Source organism: Ailuropoda melanoleuca, chromosome 2, assembly GCF_002007445.2.
Source record: "Ailuropoda melanoleuca isolate Jingjing chromosome 2, ASM200744v2, whole genome shotgun sequence".
NCBI classification, from domain to species: Eukaryota; Metazoa; Chordata; class Mammalia; order Carnivora; family Ursidae; genus Ailuropoda; species Ailuropoda melanoleuca.
In genome coordinates this window covers 166,165,450-166,181,319 of record NC_048219.1, presented here as the reverse complement: position 1 = coordinate 166,181,319, position 15,870 = coordinate 166,165,450, and the positions used below count along the sequence as shown (strand labels likewise).

Sequence of the window (15,870 nt, the reverse complement as noted above, 5' to 3'; positions counted from 1 at the left end):
CTTCCGACTGAGCCAGTCAGGCACCCCAGCTTGTTTATTTTAGTTTTTAATGTTTTGCCTTTTTAAATGTCGGAGAGTGCATGTTCTATAAATTCTCTCCCAGTGGGTGGGCCTAACACCACAGGAGATTGGCAGGGGAACAGCAGCAGTCCAAGCTGGAAGCTTCCTGGATTTCTTTGAAAGAAAAGTGAAATTGTCCTTTTCCCTGTCCTGATTCGTGACTTCTATGTTGTTCTTGCCTTGTCTGCTCATAGCCTCACTGCTCAGAGAGAGATCCTGGAAATTAGGAACTTTGGACTGGGAAAAAGCATATAATCTCTGGTACCCTCTGTAAAGTTCAGAGCAACCTGGTCAGTCTGATTTTGGGATGGCTCTCTTCACTGAAGTGTTGGGCTTGTCCAAGGGGCAATGGAGCAAAAGTCAGTACAAAAAGTTGAAAATGTTAACTAAAATATAACTACAAAAGTGAGTTTAATTCCTGGCCGTCACTTACCAGTTGTGTGAAATTAGATAAGTCACTTCCCTTTTTCTGACTTCAGATTATTTATCTTCAAAATGGGAGGAGAGTTGGATTTGCTCAGTGGTTCTCATATTTGGCTGGTCTTCAGAATTACATGGAAAGCTTTTCTTCTGAATATATCCATCCTGGGATCTTAACACTAGCCTACTGAGTCAGAATCAATAGGATCCCAGTGCCTGTATTTTTAACAAGTTTCTCAAATGACTGGATTCAATGATCTGAAGTTTCTTTCTTCAACATTGTGATGACTTAAGTTCCATAGTCGATAGTACATCTCAACATGTTAAGTATTTTTAGAAATGGGGGATTCATAATCTTGATCATAAGAAAGTATTCAGGTAATGAGTCTTCAAGTTATGTCATCATCATCATCATCATCACTTTGTTACAGAAAATTTGGGCACTGCAAATACAGTCCAGCTGTTGCAGGAGGTGGCAAGCCGATTCAGCAAGCTGTGTTACCTAATTGGTCAGCATGGAGCCTCACTGAGCAGCTTCCTTCATGGGATAAAGGAAGCCAGGAGTTTGGTCATTCTGAAGCATGCAAGTCTCTTCTTGGATAGTTATACAGAGCAAGTATCCAGTCCCGTGTCATGTTCAATCTCTGCAGGGTTATTCTGCCAAGGAGAACAGCTCCTTAATCAGAAGAGACTAGATTAGGGACAGTGATTTAAGGTAATAGAAATTGCAAAGCAGTATTTTAACCTTAAGCCAACTATAGTTCTGCATTGCTAAAATTTTAGTTTTCTTTAAGGGGAAAAAGGGTTTTAAAATAGTGAATTATATTTCTGTAGTCTAGCAGAATGAATGATAGTATACTTAATTTATACTTAATTTACATAAAATACACTGTAATAAATATGGTTCTTTAGAGAACAATTTTGCTTACTTAAGTAAATTATACTAAAATTAGAAGAAATAAGTAATTAAACCAATTATTTTGAGACCAACTGCTAATGGTAAATATGGAGTTGTTCCAATGTCTGTTTTTTATTGTTGTGTAAGTGAAGGGGTTAAAGACCATCCTGTCTTCAAAATAAGGATATTTCCATAATAAAATCTAGCATAAGTTATCCAAGGTTCTTTTAATGTTTTTCAAGTAAAATATCCTAAGTGTATTTGAAAATTTAAATATTTCTCACTTTTTAATTATATTTTGACATTTTGATGTGAGGCATAATTTTTTATTTTGATGACTGTTAAAATAACATTAATGCTGTTGATCTGAAGTGAAAGTTTTTTCTTTATTAATACCTCATCCATCTAGCAAATATCGACCTAATACCCATTAAGTGCCAGGCCCTGTGTAGAGCTCTAAGATCATGCAGCCACAGCGGGGAGCCAGTGAAAGGAAGTTCCTGTACTATTGGTGTTTTGTTTAGGTTATTTTTAATATAAGTGATGGTGTTTATTATTGAAAATTATACGAATAGAATAGTCAAAAAGATATTTAAAGTTGCTCATAATCTATCACCAGAAATAACCATTGTTAATAATTTTAGTGTACTGCCTTTCAGATTTATGCATATATATGCAGATAGATGCATGTGATTTTAATTGTAAGCAAACTTAAATATATATGAAGCTATTGTCTAAGAGGAAATACCCTACTTGGAGTCTTTCATATTCTTTCAGACATGAAAAATAACATAATTTGATACCAATTTACTTTTTTTTTTTTTAGGGGGGGGGAGGGGCAGAGGAAGAGAATCTTTTTTTTTTTTTTAAGATTTTATTTATTTATTTGACAGAGAGAGACAGCGAGAGAGGGAACACAAGCAAGGGGAGTGTGAGAGGGAGAAGCAGGCTCCCCACCGAGCAGGGAGCCCGCTGTGGGCCTCCTTCCCAGGACTCGGATCATGATCTGAGCCGAAGGCAGACGCTTAACAGCTGAGCCACCCAGGCACCTGGGAAGAGAGAATCTTAAGCAGGCTCCATGCTCAGCATGGAGTCCAGTGCAGGGCTCAGTCTCATGACCGTGAGATCATGACCTGAGCCAAAATCAAGAGTGGATGCTTAACTGACTGAGCCACTCAGGCACCCCCAATTTGCTTTCTTAAACTAGATTTTGTTTGTGTGAAGGTTTTAGCTTTTACTTGTATAGTTCTTTTTTGTCTTATTTATCTCACAATTTTTTTTTTTTTTACTTGTTCTCTGATACTTCAGGACTTGTACTTAGAGATGCTTTTATTTTGATACCTTGGACTATCTTTTAACATAATTTATTCATATAGATGAGGCAAATAAAAAATCTTGATTTGTTTATGAATTTTAAAAGTTAATTGTGGTAAAATACAGATAGCATCAAATTTACCATCAGGACCTTTTTTGTTTTATTAATAAAGATTTTTTATTTATTTATTTGAGAGAGAGCACAAGCTGGGGGGGAGAGGAGGGACAGAGGGAGAAGGAGAAGTAGATTCCCCTCTGAGCGGGGAGCCTGATGCGGGGCTCAACCCCAGGACCCTCAGATCATGACCTGAACCAAAGGCAGCCGCTTAACCGACTGACCCACCCAGGTGCCCCCCATCAGGACTATTTTTAAGTGTACAGTACCCTGGGCTATTGAATTTGCCTTCTCTCGAAGTCAGTTGATTCCATTTTGCCACTCTGGGAGTATGGTAGAAATGTACACAACTCAAAGCAGTATATCGAGACATTCTCTAGCAATAGATCAAAACTTAACCAACATTTTCTAACAGTCTCACTTGAGCTCTTTTAACATATTTTCTTCCCTTCTCTATTGTTTATTTCTGAAGACTTAATTTTCATTAAAAATCCAACAATTTTAATTGTATTTTCTCAAGTTTATGAAGTTACCAAAGGAAAGGGGTGCCTGGGTGGCTCATTTGGTTAAGCATCTGCCTTTGGCTCAGGTCATGATCACAGCGTCCTAGGATTGAGCCTCACATTGGGCTCCCTGCTCCATGGGGAGCCTGCTTCTCACTCTCCTCCTTTTTGCTGCTTCCCCTGCTTTTGTGTGTTCACTAGTACTCTCTCTCTCTCTCTCTCTCTCTGTCAAATAAATAAAATCTTTAAAAAAAAAAGTTATCAAAGTAAAATCTACCAAGCAACTTTTAGCATCTTCTGCATAATTTTAGTTGTATTTCAAATTTACAGTAATTTTAACATCTTTACTAGAATGTTGTTTTCCCCTCCTGATTATTGTGATTATCACACAATCTGCCCTTCTTCTCAGTCAAGTCAGTTCATGAATGTTGGCATCACAAAGTTCTGAAACTTATTGGTGAGACCAAGAAGTATCTACTCCAGATGCTTGTTAAGTAAACTTGTTCTTCAGAAATTTCATTTAACGCTAATGTACATGTGTTTTCTTTTTTGCTCAAGGTATTGCACATCTATTACAAATTTCCTGGTTATGGGAGGATTCCAGCTTCTTGCTAAGCCTGCCATGTAAGCAAATACATACCTTCCAATTATCATTCTAACAACCAAAGATCATGTTTTATAGTGTTCTGTGTTTTTAAGTGCCCAGGAAAAGCTTTGGCTTAGTCATTTTACCAAATGAATCAAAATGTAGACTTTCACTAACTTACAAAAGACAGATATTATTAGCTCCTGATTATCATTGTAAGTAGTATGATATTGAAAAAACCACAAGTTTTGGGTCCTTAATTATTATCCCTGAGATGTTGGACAACTCTCTTAACCAAACTGAGCCTAATTTTTTCCATGTGGAAAATGGAAGTGTTTTTTCCCCTGGTTATGAGGAACCAATAATGTATGTGATGGTATAGAGAAAAACACTAAGTGTTGCACAAATACAAAGATTTTGCATTTAGCTTCTAGATAACAAATATAAAAGCTGCTTACATGGGGCTAATCTTTCTGAACTATGTAGATTCTTAATGAGTGTTGACCTAGAGACAAAGGCAAGTTTAAAAAATTCAGTTATATTTTAACACTCAACATACCAAATGTGTACCACAACCTAGATTTAATAGATGTTAATGTTATGCCATGTTTGCTTTTGATTTTATATCCCAATAGAGTAATAACATCCTTATCTCAATTCTTATCTTCAGGGGGAATAGTGTTAGTATTTCTTCATTAAAGTTGATTGCCTTAGGTTTTTGGTAAATATCATTTGTAGGGTTAAAAGTCTCCCTTCTTAAAAAAAGAGGGGAGTAAGGGTTCCCTTCTGTTCCTGAAAGTTGAAGAGCAATTGGTTTTTGTAATGGTAAACATCCTAGAGTTCCAAGATAAATTCAGTTGTCTGCCTGTATTAGTTTTTCAGTACATTACCGGATTCAGTTTGCTAATATTTAAAATTTTTTGCATCTATATGAATGTGAGGTTTTTCCTTCTTTTCTGAACTTGAAGTTTTGGTAAGAAAATTGCACTAGAAATTATGGTGAGTGTGAAAATTTTGTATTTTCTAGAGTAGTTTTCATGAGATAGGGAATATCTGTACTTGGAGATATTGTAGAATATGTCTGTAAAAACATATGGCTTTTGTGGGGGCATTTCTGTGGGGAGTTTTTAAACTATTAACTTAATTTCTTTAATGAATAGATCTGTTCAGGTCTTTATTTCTTCTTGTGGCTCTAATTGTATTTTTCTGGAAAATTATTTATTGCCTCCAGGTTTTCAAATTTATTGGCATAGTATTGCTGCCATTGTCTTAAGATGTTTTTACCTCCATAGTAAGTGTAGTTATAGCCCCTATTTTTCATTCCTCTTATTTATGAGTCTTTTATCTTTTTATCTTGGTCAGTTTTGTCATCAGCTTGCCCTTTTTTATTTTCAAAGATTAAGCTTTAGTTACTCCTTTCTTTCCTCTGTTTTCTATTTCATTAATTTCTGCCTTTTTTAAAAGATTTTATTTGAGAGAGAGAACGAGCATGAGCCGGTGGAGGGGCAGAGGGACAAGCAGACTCCCTGCTGAATGTGGAGCCCGACTAAGGCTCCATCCCAGGACCCTGAGAGCATGACCTGAGCTGAAGTCAGGTGCTTAACCGACTAAGCCACCCAGGCGCCCCTAATTTCTGCCTTCTATTTCCTTCTAATTTCTTTGTGTTCCCCTGTTAATGTCTTCCAACTTGAAGAGTTTAGCATTTAGTTCATTAATTTTCCAGTCTTTCAGTTTTTCTAATGTACTCATCCAAGGCTATAAATTTCCCTCCAGGTGTTGCTTTAGCTGACTTTTAATACCTTTTGTTTTTATAGTCAATCAATTTTAAATATATTTCTAATTTCCATCATGATTTTTTCTTTGACTCCTGTTTTGTCCTTTATTTCCAAAGTACAGAGGTTCAGCTTTTATTTATTTATTTTTTTAAATATTAGAGAGAGAGAGAGAGAAAGTTGGCATGAGCAGGAGGGAGGGGCAGAGGGAAAGGGAGAGGGGAGAAGCAGACTCCCTGTTGAGCAGGGAGCCTAAGGTGGGCCCTGAGATCATGACCTGAGCCAAAGGCCGATAGACGCTTAACCGACTGAGCCACTCAGGTGCCCCAGCAGCCTTCATTTTTTTAATGACAGGTTAAAGAGTGGAATATTTTAACCTTATGTAGTAAGTTTAAATCTTTGATCTTGCTATTTTGTTTTATATTAATATAATGACACCAATTTCTATTCTATTACTTTTAACCTGCTTATGTTATATTGTAATGTTTTTGCATATTTCTTGTAAAGAGCAAATTGATGGACTTACTGCTTTGTTGGTTTTTCAATCTGAGGGTTTCTGGCTTTTAACTGACAAGTTTATATTTGTTGTAATTACTGATTTTACATTTATTATACATCTATGTATTATATTGATTAAAAAAAGCTTATTTAGGGGCGCCTGGGTGGCTTAGTCGTTTAGCGTCTGCCTTCGGCTCAGGGCGTGATCCCAGAGTCCTGGGATCGAGCCCCACATCAGGCTCCTTCACTGGAAGCCTGCTTCTTCCTTTCCCACTCCCCCTGCTTGTGTTCCATCTCTCGCTGGCTGTCTCTATCTCTGTCAAATGAATAAATAAAATCTTTAAAAAAAAAAAGGAGAAAATGATTGCAGCCAAACCAATAATTAAATGAAGGGAAAAAAAGAATGGTTATTTTTCCAAATAGTAATGCTTGAAGAAAAGCGGGTTTATTATAGGAGGATGCAAAAATAGCAGGGGATTTGTGGCAATTTAAAAATGGGGAGATTTCTGGGCTTCTTCTAGTTGGTGACCCTGACGCCTTAGTTAGCTTTTTGTTGTTGTTGTCGTCGTCGTCATCGTCGTTGTCAACCTTCCTCTAGTTTTTCAGAGTTGAGTTCACAGGACTCAGGAATTGACCTGACTCCTTGTTAGAGCAGCTAAAACAGATGACTTAAGTGAAAGCCTCTTGCTAGAACCTAGGCAGGTGGGAAGCAAGTAATGAACAGTGGGTGACTTTAAGTTATGGAAACAGAAATTAAGTCTGGATTTGGGCAGCATTTCCCAAGCCGTGGTTCATGAATCCTGGGGTTTTACATATTTAAAAGGCAATAATAACATCTTCTTACAACTTCTATTTATAAAGTCAGTATTTAATTTAAATTATTTTGTAGTATTTATTTAAAAAGAGAATCTCTAGAGCACAGCTGGTGAGCCCACATGGCAGTTAGTAGGTCTTGGCTGTTGATACTCAAACTCTCATCACTCTGCTGGTTTATCATTTAGCTACTCAACTCATGCTAGCCTGGTGGTTTGATCATCATGTAGTTTTAAAAAAATTATTGTGCTAATATATACATACCATAATATTTATCATTTTTAAACACTCCTAAGTGTATAATTCTGTGGCACCAAGAACATTCATGTTGTGTAAACCATTACCACTATATGTACACAAAACTTCTAAAAATCATCCCCAACAAAAACTCTTTCTGTACCCATTAAGCAATAATTTCTTCTTCTTTCCACCATCCTGAGCTCCTGGTAATCTCTATTCTACTTCCTGTCTTTATGAATTTGCCTATTCTAGGTACCTCACATAAGTGAAATCATATAATATTTGTCTTTATGTGTCTGGTTTATTTCCCTAAGTGTAATGTTTTCAAGGTCTGTCCATGTCATAGCATATACCAAAATTGCATGGCTGAATGATATTCCATTTTATACACACACACACACACACACACACACACACACTACATTTTGTTTATTCATCTGTGGATGGACACTTGGGTTCTACCTTTAATGTATTAATTTTTTAAATTCTTTTTTAAGAATTTATTTATTTGACAGAGAGAGACAGCACAGAAGCAGGGGGAGCAGGTGAGGGAGAAGCAGACTCCCCGCTGAGCAAGGGGCCCAATGCTGGGCTCAATCCCAGGACCCCGAGATCATGACCTGAGCCAGAGGCAGACGCTTAACTGACTGAGCCACTCAGGCACCACTAACGTATTAATTTTTGAGTAACAAGTACAAACCTAGCCGTGTAAGGGAAGAGCAGTATTGCCACTATTAGATTAAAACTCCCAGGAATATAAGCTGAACCTCCTTCAGGTTTCCTGAGAACATACAAGGGTCTTTTTGGAAAAGTCCAAAGGCAAGGACCTGAGTGAATCCTGAAAAGTAATAGGACTTAAAAGAATTAGAACATTTCTGGTCTAGTACTGGGCATCCAGAAGAAATGTGGTCCTAGTTGGTATGTGTTCAACATGTGTTATTTCAGTCTCTTAGGAGCAGGTTAAAGCAGAACACTTCTGTGGAGTTAAATGAGTGTCCTTAGCTGATCTCAGCAGCAGAACATGTAGGAGGAAGTAGGAACATCCACACAAACCAAATATAAATAAAAATCTGGGTCATGTTCTCCAGGGCACTCTCTCTCAGATCTCTTAATTGCATTATAAGGCAATTCACTTTGTGCTATTGAACTTTTGGGTTCCTGGAAATTATTACGTATTTTCCATTCCAAGATAATATTTCATAATTTCTGAGTTAAACATTTCTTTATTCTACAGTTCTCTAAGGGATTATAAAATGATTAATTTTTGCTTATAGTCTTGTGTGATGTTGTCTAATTTGAAGCCTTGTAGGTAAGAATTGTAATATAATGCTTATAAAACACTCAGGGTAGTACCTGGCACATAATTATTGCTTATTAAGGGTCAGATAATGATTATTCTGTCCCACCAACTCTTACTTCTTTCACATCTTTTCTTTTTTTCTTCTTTCACAAATTTTAAGTATTTTGGTCTGATCATAGTCTCAGTGTGTTATTGATCACCATTAAAATTTGCAGTAAAATTTTAATAATGAACTTAAAACTGAATATAAAAACTAAATGTTGGTTTCAGTTTAAAATGCTTGTGAAGATCTCAGCATTGAAATCTTCACATAGAATTAGCTCTACTGTTTCCTGTTAATTGTAGTAGTGGTACCTACAGCTTTTCATTACTCTCTTGTAATAAATTTTTATTAATTGAAGGAAAAAGAAGAGGAAATTAGAAGTATTTTAATATTACATGCCAGTAGTGTTGGAGCGAAGAGCTGTGTTTTTCTCCATTATTTCTGTTTAGTACAACTGATAGAGCAGTTAGTCTTGCCATTTATTGCTGTGACTTTTGGCTTGGAAATTAACAGGTAATGGTGTCAGCTGATCTCCAATTATTCCCCAAAACTGTGAGAGGCATGATTCATTTCCTAGAACTCAAGGCACAGTTTGTGATTAACCATCTCTATTATAGAATTACTAATGCTACCATATGCTGCCTTTTATATGCAAAAATCCTATTTTATAGGCCAGGAAATTTTTTTAATTATATCTGTCTTATTTCATTGTATTTATATTCTACTTTCAGAGCACCTAAAAATGCGTTCTGAAAAAAGTAGTGTCAGTGAAATATATCTATTCAATATCATGCACTTTTCAGTACCAAAAAGATTAACTAAATTTCTTTTTTTCCTCTATTTCCAGTGATTTCCTAAATAAAAACCAAGAGCTATTGCAAGATTTATCAGAAGTAAATGATGAAAACACCCAGTTGATGGAAATACTGAATACTCTGTTTTTCTTGCCAATCAGACGACTTCATAATTATGCAAAAGTTTTGCTAAAGCTTGCTACTTGTTTTGAAGTGGTAAGCTCACAAATACCTCATTTGAACTCTTGGGAAGCCAAGGATCATAGTTGTTTGTTTGGATTATGCTACCCCAAGATCTCAGCTCCACTAATTAATATTTATATGTGTCTAATTAAATTTATTTTTCTTCAACACAATGAAGGAAGAAAGTTTGACCATCGGTAAATCTAGTTCTTTTTGCTGTTGATCTAGTTTCTTCTTGGAACCTTATCAAGATTAAGTTTGTATTCATTTTACGGAAACTGTGTCAAAAGTTGAGACCCAGTTAAGCTACTCACTCGATAGTTGTCAAAGTTTATTGAGTGCATACTAGTACAAGTTACACAGAGCTCTTTAAAACCCTGGCTTTCTGGGGCGCCTGGGTGGCACAGCGGTTAAGCGTCTGCCTTCGGCTCAGGGCGTGATCCCGGCGTTATGGGATCCGAGCCCCACATCGGGCTCCTCTGCTATGAGCCTGCTTCTTCCTCTCACTCCCCCTGCTTGTGTTCCCTCTCTCGCTGGCTGTATCTATCTCTGTCGAATAAATAAATAAAATCTTAAAACAAAACAAAACAAAACAAAACCCTGGCTTTCTGTATAATGAGATACCTGTAAGGCAGTGGAGTTACCACCTGACCAGGACTCAGGATAGACTCATGCCAGGTATTTGGGTCACCATAGCATATGCTATGAGAAATCACAATGTTATAGGATTTTCTCAGATGTTAAGTGGTCTACTTTCTATATGAAATTAGTTGGGTGGAGTCCTATAAAATTAGTACCACTGTAGGATATGGGTATATGTTAAAGCTGGTGCTGAGACACTGACCTTTGAAATTGTACTAAAACGTGTAGTTTCATTTTGTTCCCACTCTGAAGGGCTCTAGAGAAACCTTAATGATTCCAGGGTCTCTTATACTTTAGAATCTTTTAAATCATGAAATGTACCTCCTTATTTGGACAGATTAGTCTCCAGAGTGACCCACAAACTGATTTGGGCTTTTTACATTTGATTGTGCTGTGTCCTTATAGATCTCTTCTTTAGTGTGATTTCAATTTTAGCTCAAACTGATGTAGTTTTAGCAATGAGGGTTTGAACTACACAAGTAACCCACTGAGATGCAAATGTCATGTCAATGTGTCCTCAATTAATCAAAGTTCTTCCCCCCCAGACCAGCTTGGAACTGTTCAGAGAGTCCGGTATTGCAGTTTCCAGTCTCAAGGGTCCTAATTCTGTGTGAAAAACCAGACTTTTTAGTTTGACACTTAAGGCCCTTTATAATCTGATACCTTCTTTTGTTTCTAGCCTTATGTACCATCCTGTGTCCTCCATGTTAGTTCAGATCCCTGGACATGTTTTGTATTTCCTTCATGAGACGCTCTACCTCCATCCTCATTATGGGGAAATTTCAAGGCCTGGGTCAGAAGTCATTTTATCATGAAAATGAAGCCCTCTGTAACTATACCACATTCCCTCCTCTTCCCATCTTTTAAGAATTAGTTACTCCTTTCTCTATGCTTTGTTAGTACCGTCTTTCTCCATTATTCTCTTATCATGATCCCCAGGACTGGGGATCAAAATTATCTGTGGAAATTTTTTCAAAACACATGGCCATGTTCCAACACTGCAGTTTGTTATTTAGTAAGTCTCAGGTACAGCTTAGACATCATATACACATGTAATTTCTCTAGATAAAAATAATACCTGATATTTATTAAATGCATTTCATGTGTCAGGTACTAAGCATGTTATATGTGTTCATTTAATCCCCATGTCAACCCTGTAAAGTAGATATTATTATTATCCCCTTTCTACAGATGAAATAATTGAGGCGCAGCTGAGAATTGGTCAGGCTAGAATTTATATCCACGGGCTCCAGAGTCTACTCTTTTAACCACTTTACTATATTGTCTCTTCTGGTAGATAACTTATTAACAAAACCATTGCATTATTCTGGTGTGTTGTATGTTTTTCTATCTTTTCTGCCTTGTTTTAAGCTCCCAGAAGGTAAAGATTGTACCTTATTTTTTTTTATCTGACACTCAGCAGAATATTCTGTACGTAATACATGGCATTAAATGTTTTTTAAACAAATGTAAAATGAGTATGAGTCACTGTAAGAATTACGGAATGTAAAGTAATTACTCATGAATGTGAGGGATCATCCTTTTGTTTTACCTTATGCTCGCTTTCCATCTAGCATAGCAATTATACCCTATCCTGCGTTTGGTTCTCCAAGCTTGGCCCACAAACCCCTGGGGATTCTGGAGACCCTTTTAGAAGCGTCACAAGATCAGATTGTTTTCAGGACAATACTAAGACATTTGCTTTTCCGTGGTGTGTCATTTGCACCAATGGTGCAAAATAAAGATGGGCAAAACTGCTGGCTCCTTAGCATGAATCAAGGCAGTGGCACCAAACTAGTCATTGTGTTCTTTGCTGCCATGCGCTTGCAGTTAAAAAACAAAATAAGTAAAAATATGCCGGTTTCACTTAGAAATACTCTTGATGACACAGCAAAAATTATTTTATTTAACCTCAACCAGTGAGTATACATCTTTTTTTTTTTTTTTAGATAAATTGACTTGTTACATTTTATTATTTTCAGGTATCCAAATAATGATTTGATCGATGTATATGTTGTGAAATGATCATCCACAATAAATCTTGTTAATATCCATTATCACACACAGAAGTATATATCTTTTTAATATTCTGTGTGATGAGATGGGAGTACACAGAGCAGCTCTGCTGCATACTGAAGTATGGAGGTTTTTCAAGAAAAAGCACAAGATTACTATTGTTTGAGTTGAGAGCTGCTTTTTTTTTTTTTAACTTGAACAATTGACAGATAACAATGTTTATTCAGATTTGGGTATCAGGCAGATATTTTCTCAAAAATGAGTAAATGAACCTGTCACTTCAAGGAGAACAACTGACAGTATTTGTGACCAATGATAAAATCTGAACTCTGAAGCAAAAAGTAAAATGTGGGAAACATGTATGTGTCACTGTTGAGTTTGGCAGTTTCCCAGTACTTGACAACTTTTTCTGATGAGATTGGTGATAATATTAACATAGAACTTCTGACGTTGTATAATAAAATCTATCAACATTTGAAAGGCCTGCATAACTCAGAGAACCAGTATTTTTCCAGATGTCTAATCCACATGCTATAAAATCATGCACAGGGTAAAAGAGCTATTCAAAGTGTAAGATAGATCAGTGCATTTAATGTATTAGAATACAAAAAGTTTGGTTAATATAGTTTCAGATTCCACATTTCAGCTACTCTTTAAGAACCTACCACTTAAGACTTTTGGTTTAGTTTCAAAGAATATCCACTTATTTGAAATGGCTATTAAAATAATCCTCCCTTCCCAACTATATATTCTTATAAAGCAAGATTTTCTGCATCTATTTCAACCAACAGATTAAATGCAATAACAGAAATGAAAATCTAGCTGTCATCTTGTCAGCCAGACAATAGATTTGAAAAAATGTAGACCAATGCTACTTTTCTCACTAAGCATTTTGCTGTTTTTGAAAATAGTTATTTTTTATTTAAACTGTTACTGTATTTGAAGTGAGTTCATAAAAATTAAAGGTTATTTTTATTTCTCAACTTTATTTTCTAATATGGTAAATATCAATAGATCTAACCCACGTAAACAAAATAGAGGCATATCCCGAGACCAAAACATTTGAGAACTCCTGCCATGAGTTCTCTGCTGCTTTCCTCACTATATCTGCCAGTGTTTGATTCTTTCTCCTGGAGTTATTCTTCTGTTTCTTATGTACATGTGTATAGTAGAATTTTTTGGAACCAATCTTCTTTCTGCTCATCCCCTTTTAATGTACCATGTCTGTTCTTCATTTGGATTTCTTCCCTAAATTTAATACTGTATATCTACACCACACTGAGGCTACAGATTCTGGACAATTGTTTTATATTCTTTCTCCCCCCCCCCTTAATTATTGGCTTTCAGACATCTCCAGAATACCAGAAACTGCAGGATTCCAGTTCTTGTTATGAGTCTCTTGCTCTCCATCTCGGCAGGAAAAGGAAGGAAGCTGAATACACACTGGGCTTCTGGAAGACCTTTCCCGGGAAAATGACGGTAAACCATGCCAGTTGTCATTGCCCCAGCTAACAGCAGGCATGTCCACGACAACTGCCATAATTTTCCCCATTTCTCATTTGTTCATAATGTTTTAATGAGCCCTTTTCTAAGGGTGGTCAAAGGACCACAACAATAGTCGCTCTAAACCTCAACACCTACCCTCATTTCTAGGAATCCTCTCTGAACACACATCACCTTTTGTTTGTTCCTGTCTTTTTCTTAATTTCCTTTGAGTGCTTTTATTAAATGTTCAGATCCTATCTAACTTCAGGTTTAACACCAAGCTAAGCTATGAGCAACAAATTCTCCTAAACGTGATTTGTGTCTTTTTCATTCCCTCTTTGCATGTTAACGTAGTTGTGACAGTTCTGTTATGTATCTGTTTTCAATTCCAGGATTCCTTGAGGAAGCCAGAGCGTCGGCTGCTCTGTGAGAGTAGTAACCGAGCCCTATCTCTGCAGCATGCTGGGAGGTTTTCTGTGAATTGGTTCATTCTCTTTAACGATGCCCTAGTCCATGCCCAGGTACGCCAGATTCTTAACTTTTACTTAATTAAACCATCAGTTTGTATTAAAAATATTGTGATTTTGCTGAAATTATTGAATAAAAGAGAATGTTTAGCTTGCATCTGCGGTATGGACCAAATTTCAGGGAGCTCTTTTAGTTTCCAGCTTGAAAATGAATATCAGCCATGTGAAGGGGTCCTTGTAGCAGAGATGGACAACCCACTGGGATTAGCTATGTTGTGGGGACTAAAGTGTGGCCGAGATGGTGGCACCCATTGTGGACTTAACCATTTGAAAGGGGTTATATAGAGAGACCCCAGGGCCCACATAAGCTTTCTCAGATGTGTCTCCATGTTCTTTCTTTCAGTTCTCCACACATCATGTTTTCCCTTTGGCCACGCTATGGGCAGAGCCACTTTCTGAAGAAGCTGGTGGTGTGTAAGTATGTCCCTCTTCTCAGACCCTCACCCTAATTCTCTCCCTCTGCTACCTAGGTTGTTTCCTTAGACATGAAAAAAAGCTCAGGAGACCTCCCCATTCTGCATAATGAGGCTCACCTTCCCAGCCTATGGATAGTAAAATGGCCTGTTGTGAAAATCATGGCTGATCATGATAAGTGGTGGAAGGGCTTCTCCATTGCTCATATCCCCATTGTTCAACACAGAGCAAATTGACTCTGTCCTTTCTATCTCCTACTGTGAAAACCAAACCCAGGGCATGTCGGCATTTACATTTAATTGACTTCTGCTCCTCTTGAAATAAACAAGTTGCTTTTAATATTTGAGGAATGATTAATTACAATGACAGGTTGTCGTACCTACTGGTATTTATCCTTGTGAACGTTTTAGGAATGGCTTAAAGATAACTACACCTGAGGAGCAGTTCACTCTCATTTCATCAACACCCCAGGAAAAGGTTAGTCCATTATGATATTTTCTTTTGATCTTTTGAGCTGGCTACTTCTGTCTCTTATGCTAGGAAAGAAAGGATAAAAATCGCCCTTCTTTGACTAATGATCCATAAGTATGTCTGGTAAGTCTTTGTTAAACCAAGACTATAGGTTTTTGTTTTTGTCTTTTGATGTGACGTAATTTGAAGCATAGAGCAGTGAATTCCAAGAGCCAGTCAGCATTACTCAATAAGACAAGCATTAGGAGACAGAAAAATTATTCATAGCAAGTAGAGCTATCAGGATTTAAAACAGTGCTTGATGAGTTGTTGCCTTAAGCTTAATTGACATTTACTTTTTTGTTCCTAGACTAAGTGGCTACGGGCTATAAGCCAAGCTGTGGATCAGGCTTTGAGGGGGACATCTGACCTTCCACCTTATGGAAGTGGCAGCAGTATTCAGAGGCAGGAACCACCCATTTCACGCAGTGCCAAATATACTTTCTATAAGGATCCTCGCCTAAAGGATGCAACCTATGATGGACGCTGGCTTTCAGGGAAGCCTCATGGCAGGTGAAAATGTTTCAGATTTATTCATGGGGTGAAGATGATAGTCTGATTCAATACTGAAAAAGTATCGGTTATCTGAAACATTCCTTGATCTGTGTTGTTTTTTGCTTATGCATTCCAGAGGGGTTTTGAAGTGGCCAGATGGAAAGATGTATTCTGGCATGTTCAGGAATGGCTTGGAAGATGGGTAAGAAGATTGTGTAAAACCCAAGAGTAAACTCAGCGTC

The 15,870-nt window shown here is 37.0% G+C and overlaps 1 protein-coding gene across 12 annotated transcripts in view; it reads left to right on the top strand.

The window, feature by feature from the left end:
- ALS2 (alsin Rho guanine nucleotide exchange factor ALS2) overlaps positions 1 to 15,870 on the top strand; it is a 72,653-nt gene that overhangs the window by 34,260 nt on the left and 22,523 nt on the right. For 11 of the 12 annotated variants that reach the window (XM_034654961.1, XM_034654962.1, XM_034654964.1 and 8 more), the window contains 9 exons: positions 912 to 1,092; positions 3,869 to 3,934; positions 9,410 to 9,572; positions 13,545 to 13,676; positions 14,075 to 14,203; positions 14,553 to 14,623; positions 15,034 to 15,100; positions 15,444 to 15,646; positions 15,765 to 15,830. In XM_034654961.1, the coding sequence (XP_034510852.1) occupies positions 912 to 1,092; positions 3,869 to 3,934; positions 9,410 to 9,572; positions 13,545 to 13,676; positions 14,075 to 14,203; positions 14,553 to 14,623; positions 15,034 to 15,100; positions 15,444 to 15,646; positions 15,765 to 15,830 (1,078 nt within the window). Of the gene's footprint in view, positions 1 to 911; positions 1,196 to 3,868; positions 3,935 to 9,409; positions 9,573 to 13,544; positions 13,677 to 14,074; positions 14,204 to 14,552; positions 14,624 to 15,033; positions 15,101 to 15,443; positions 15,647 to 15,764; positions 15,831 to 15,870 lie in introns of those variants that run through there. The other variant, XR_004623565.1, reaches the window with a different exon arrangement.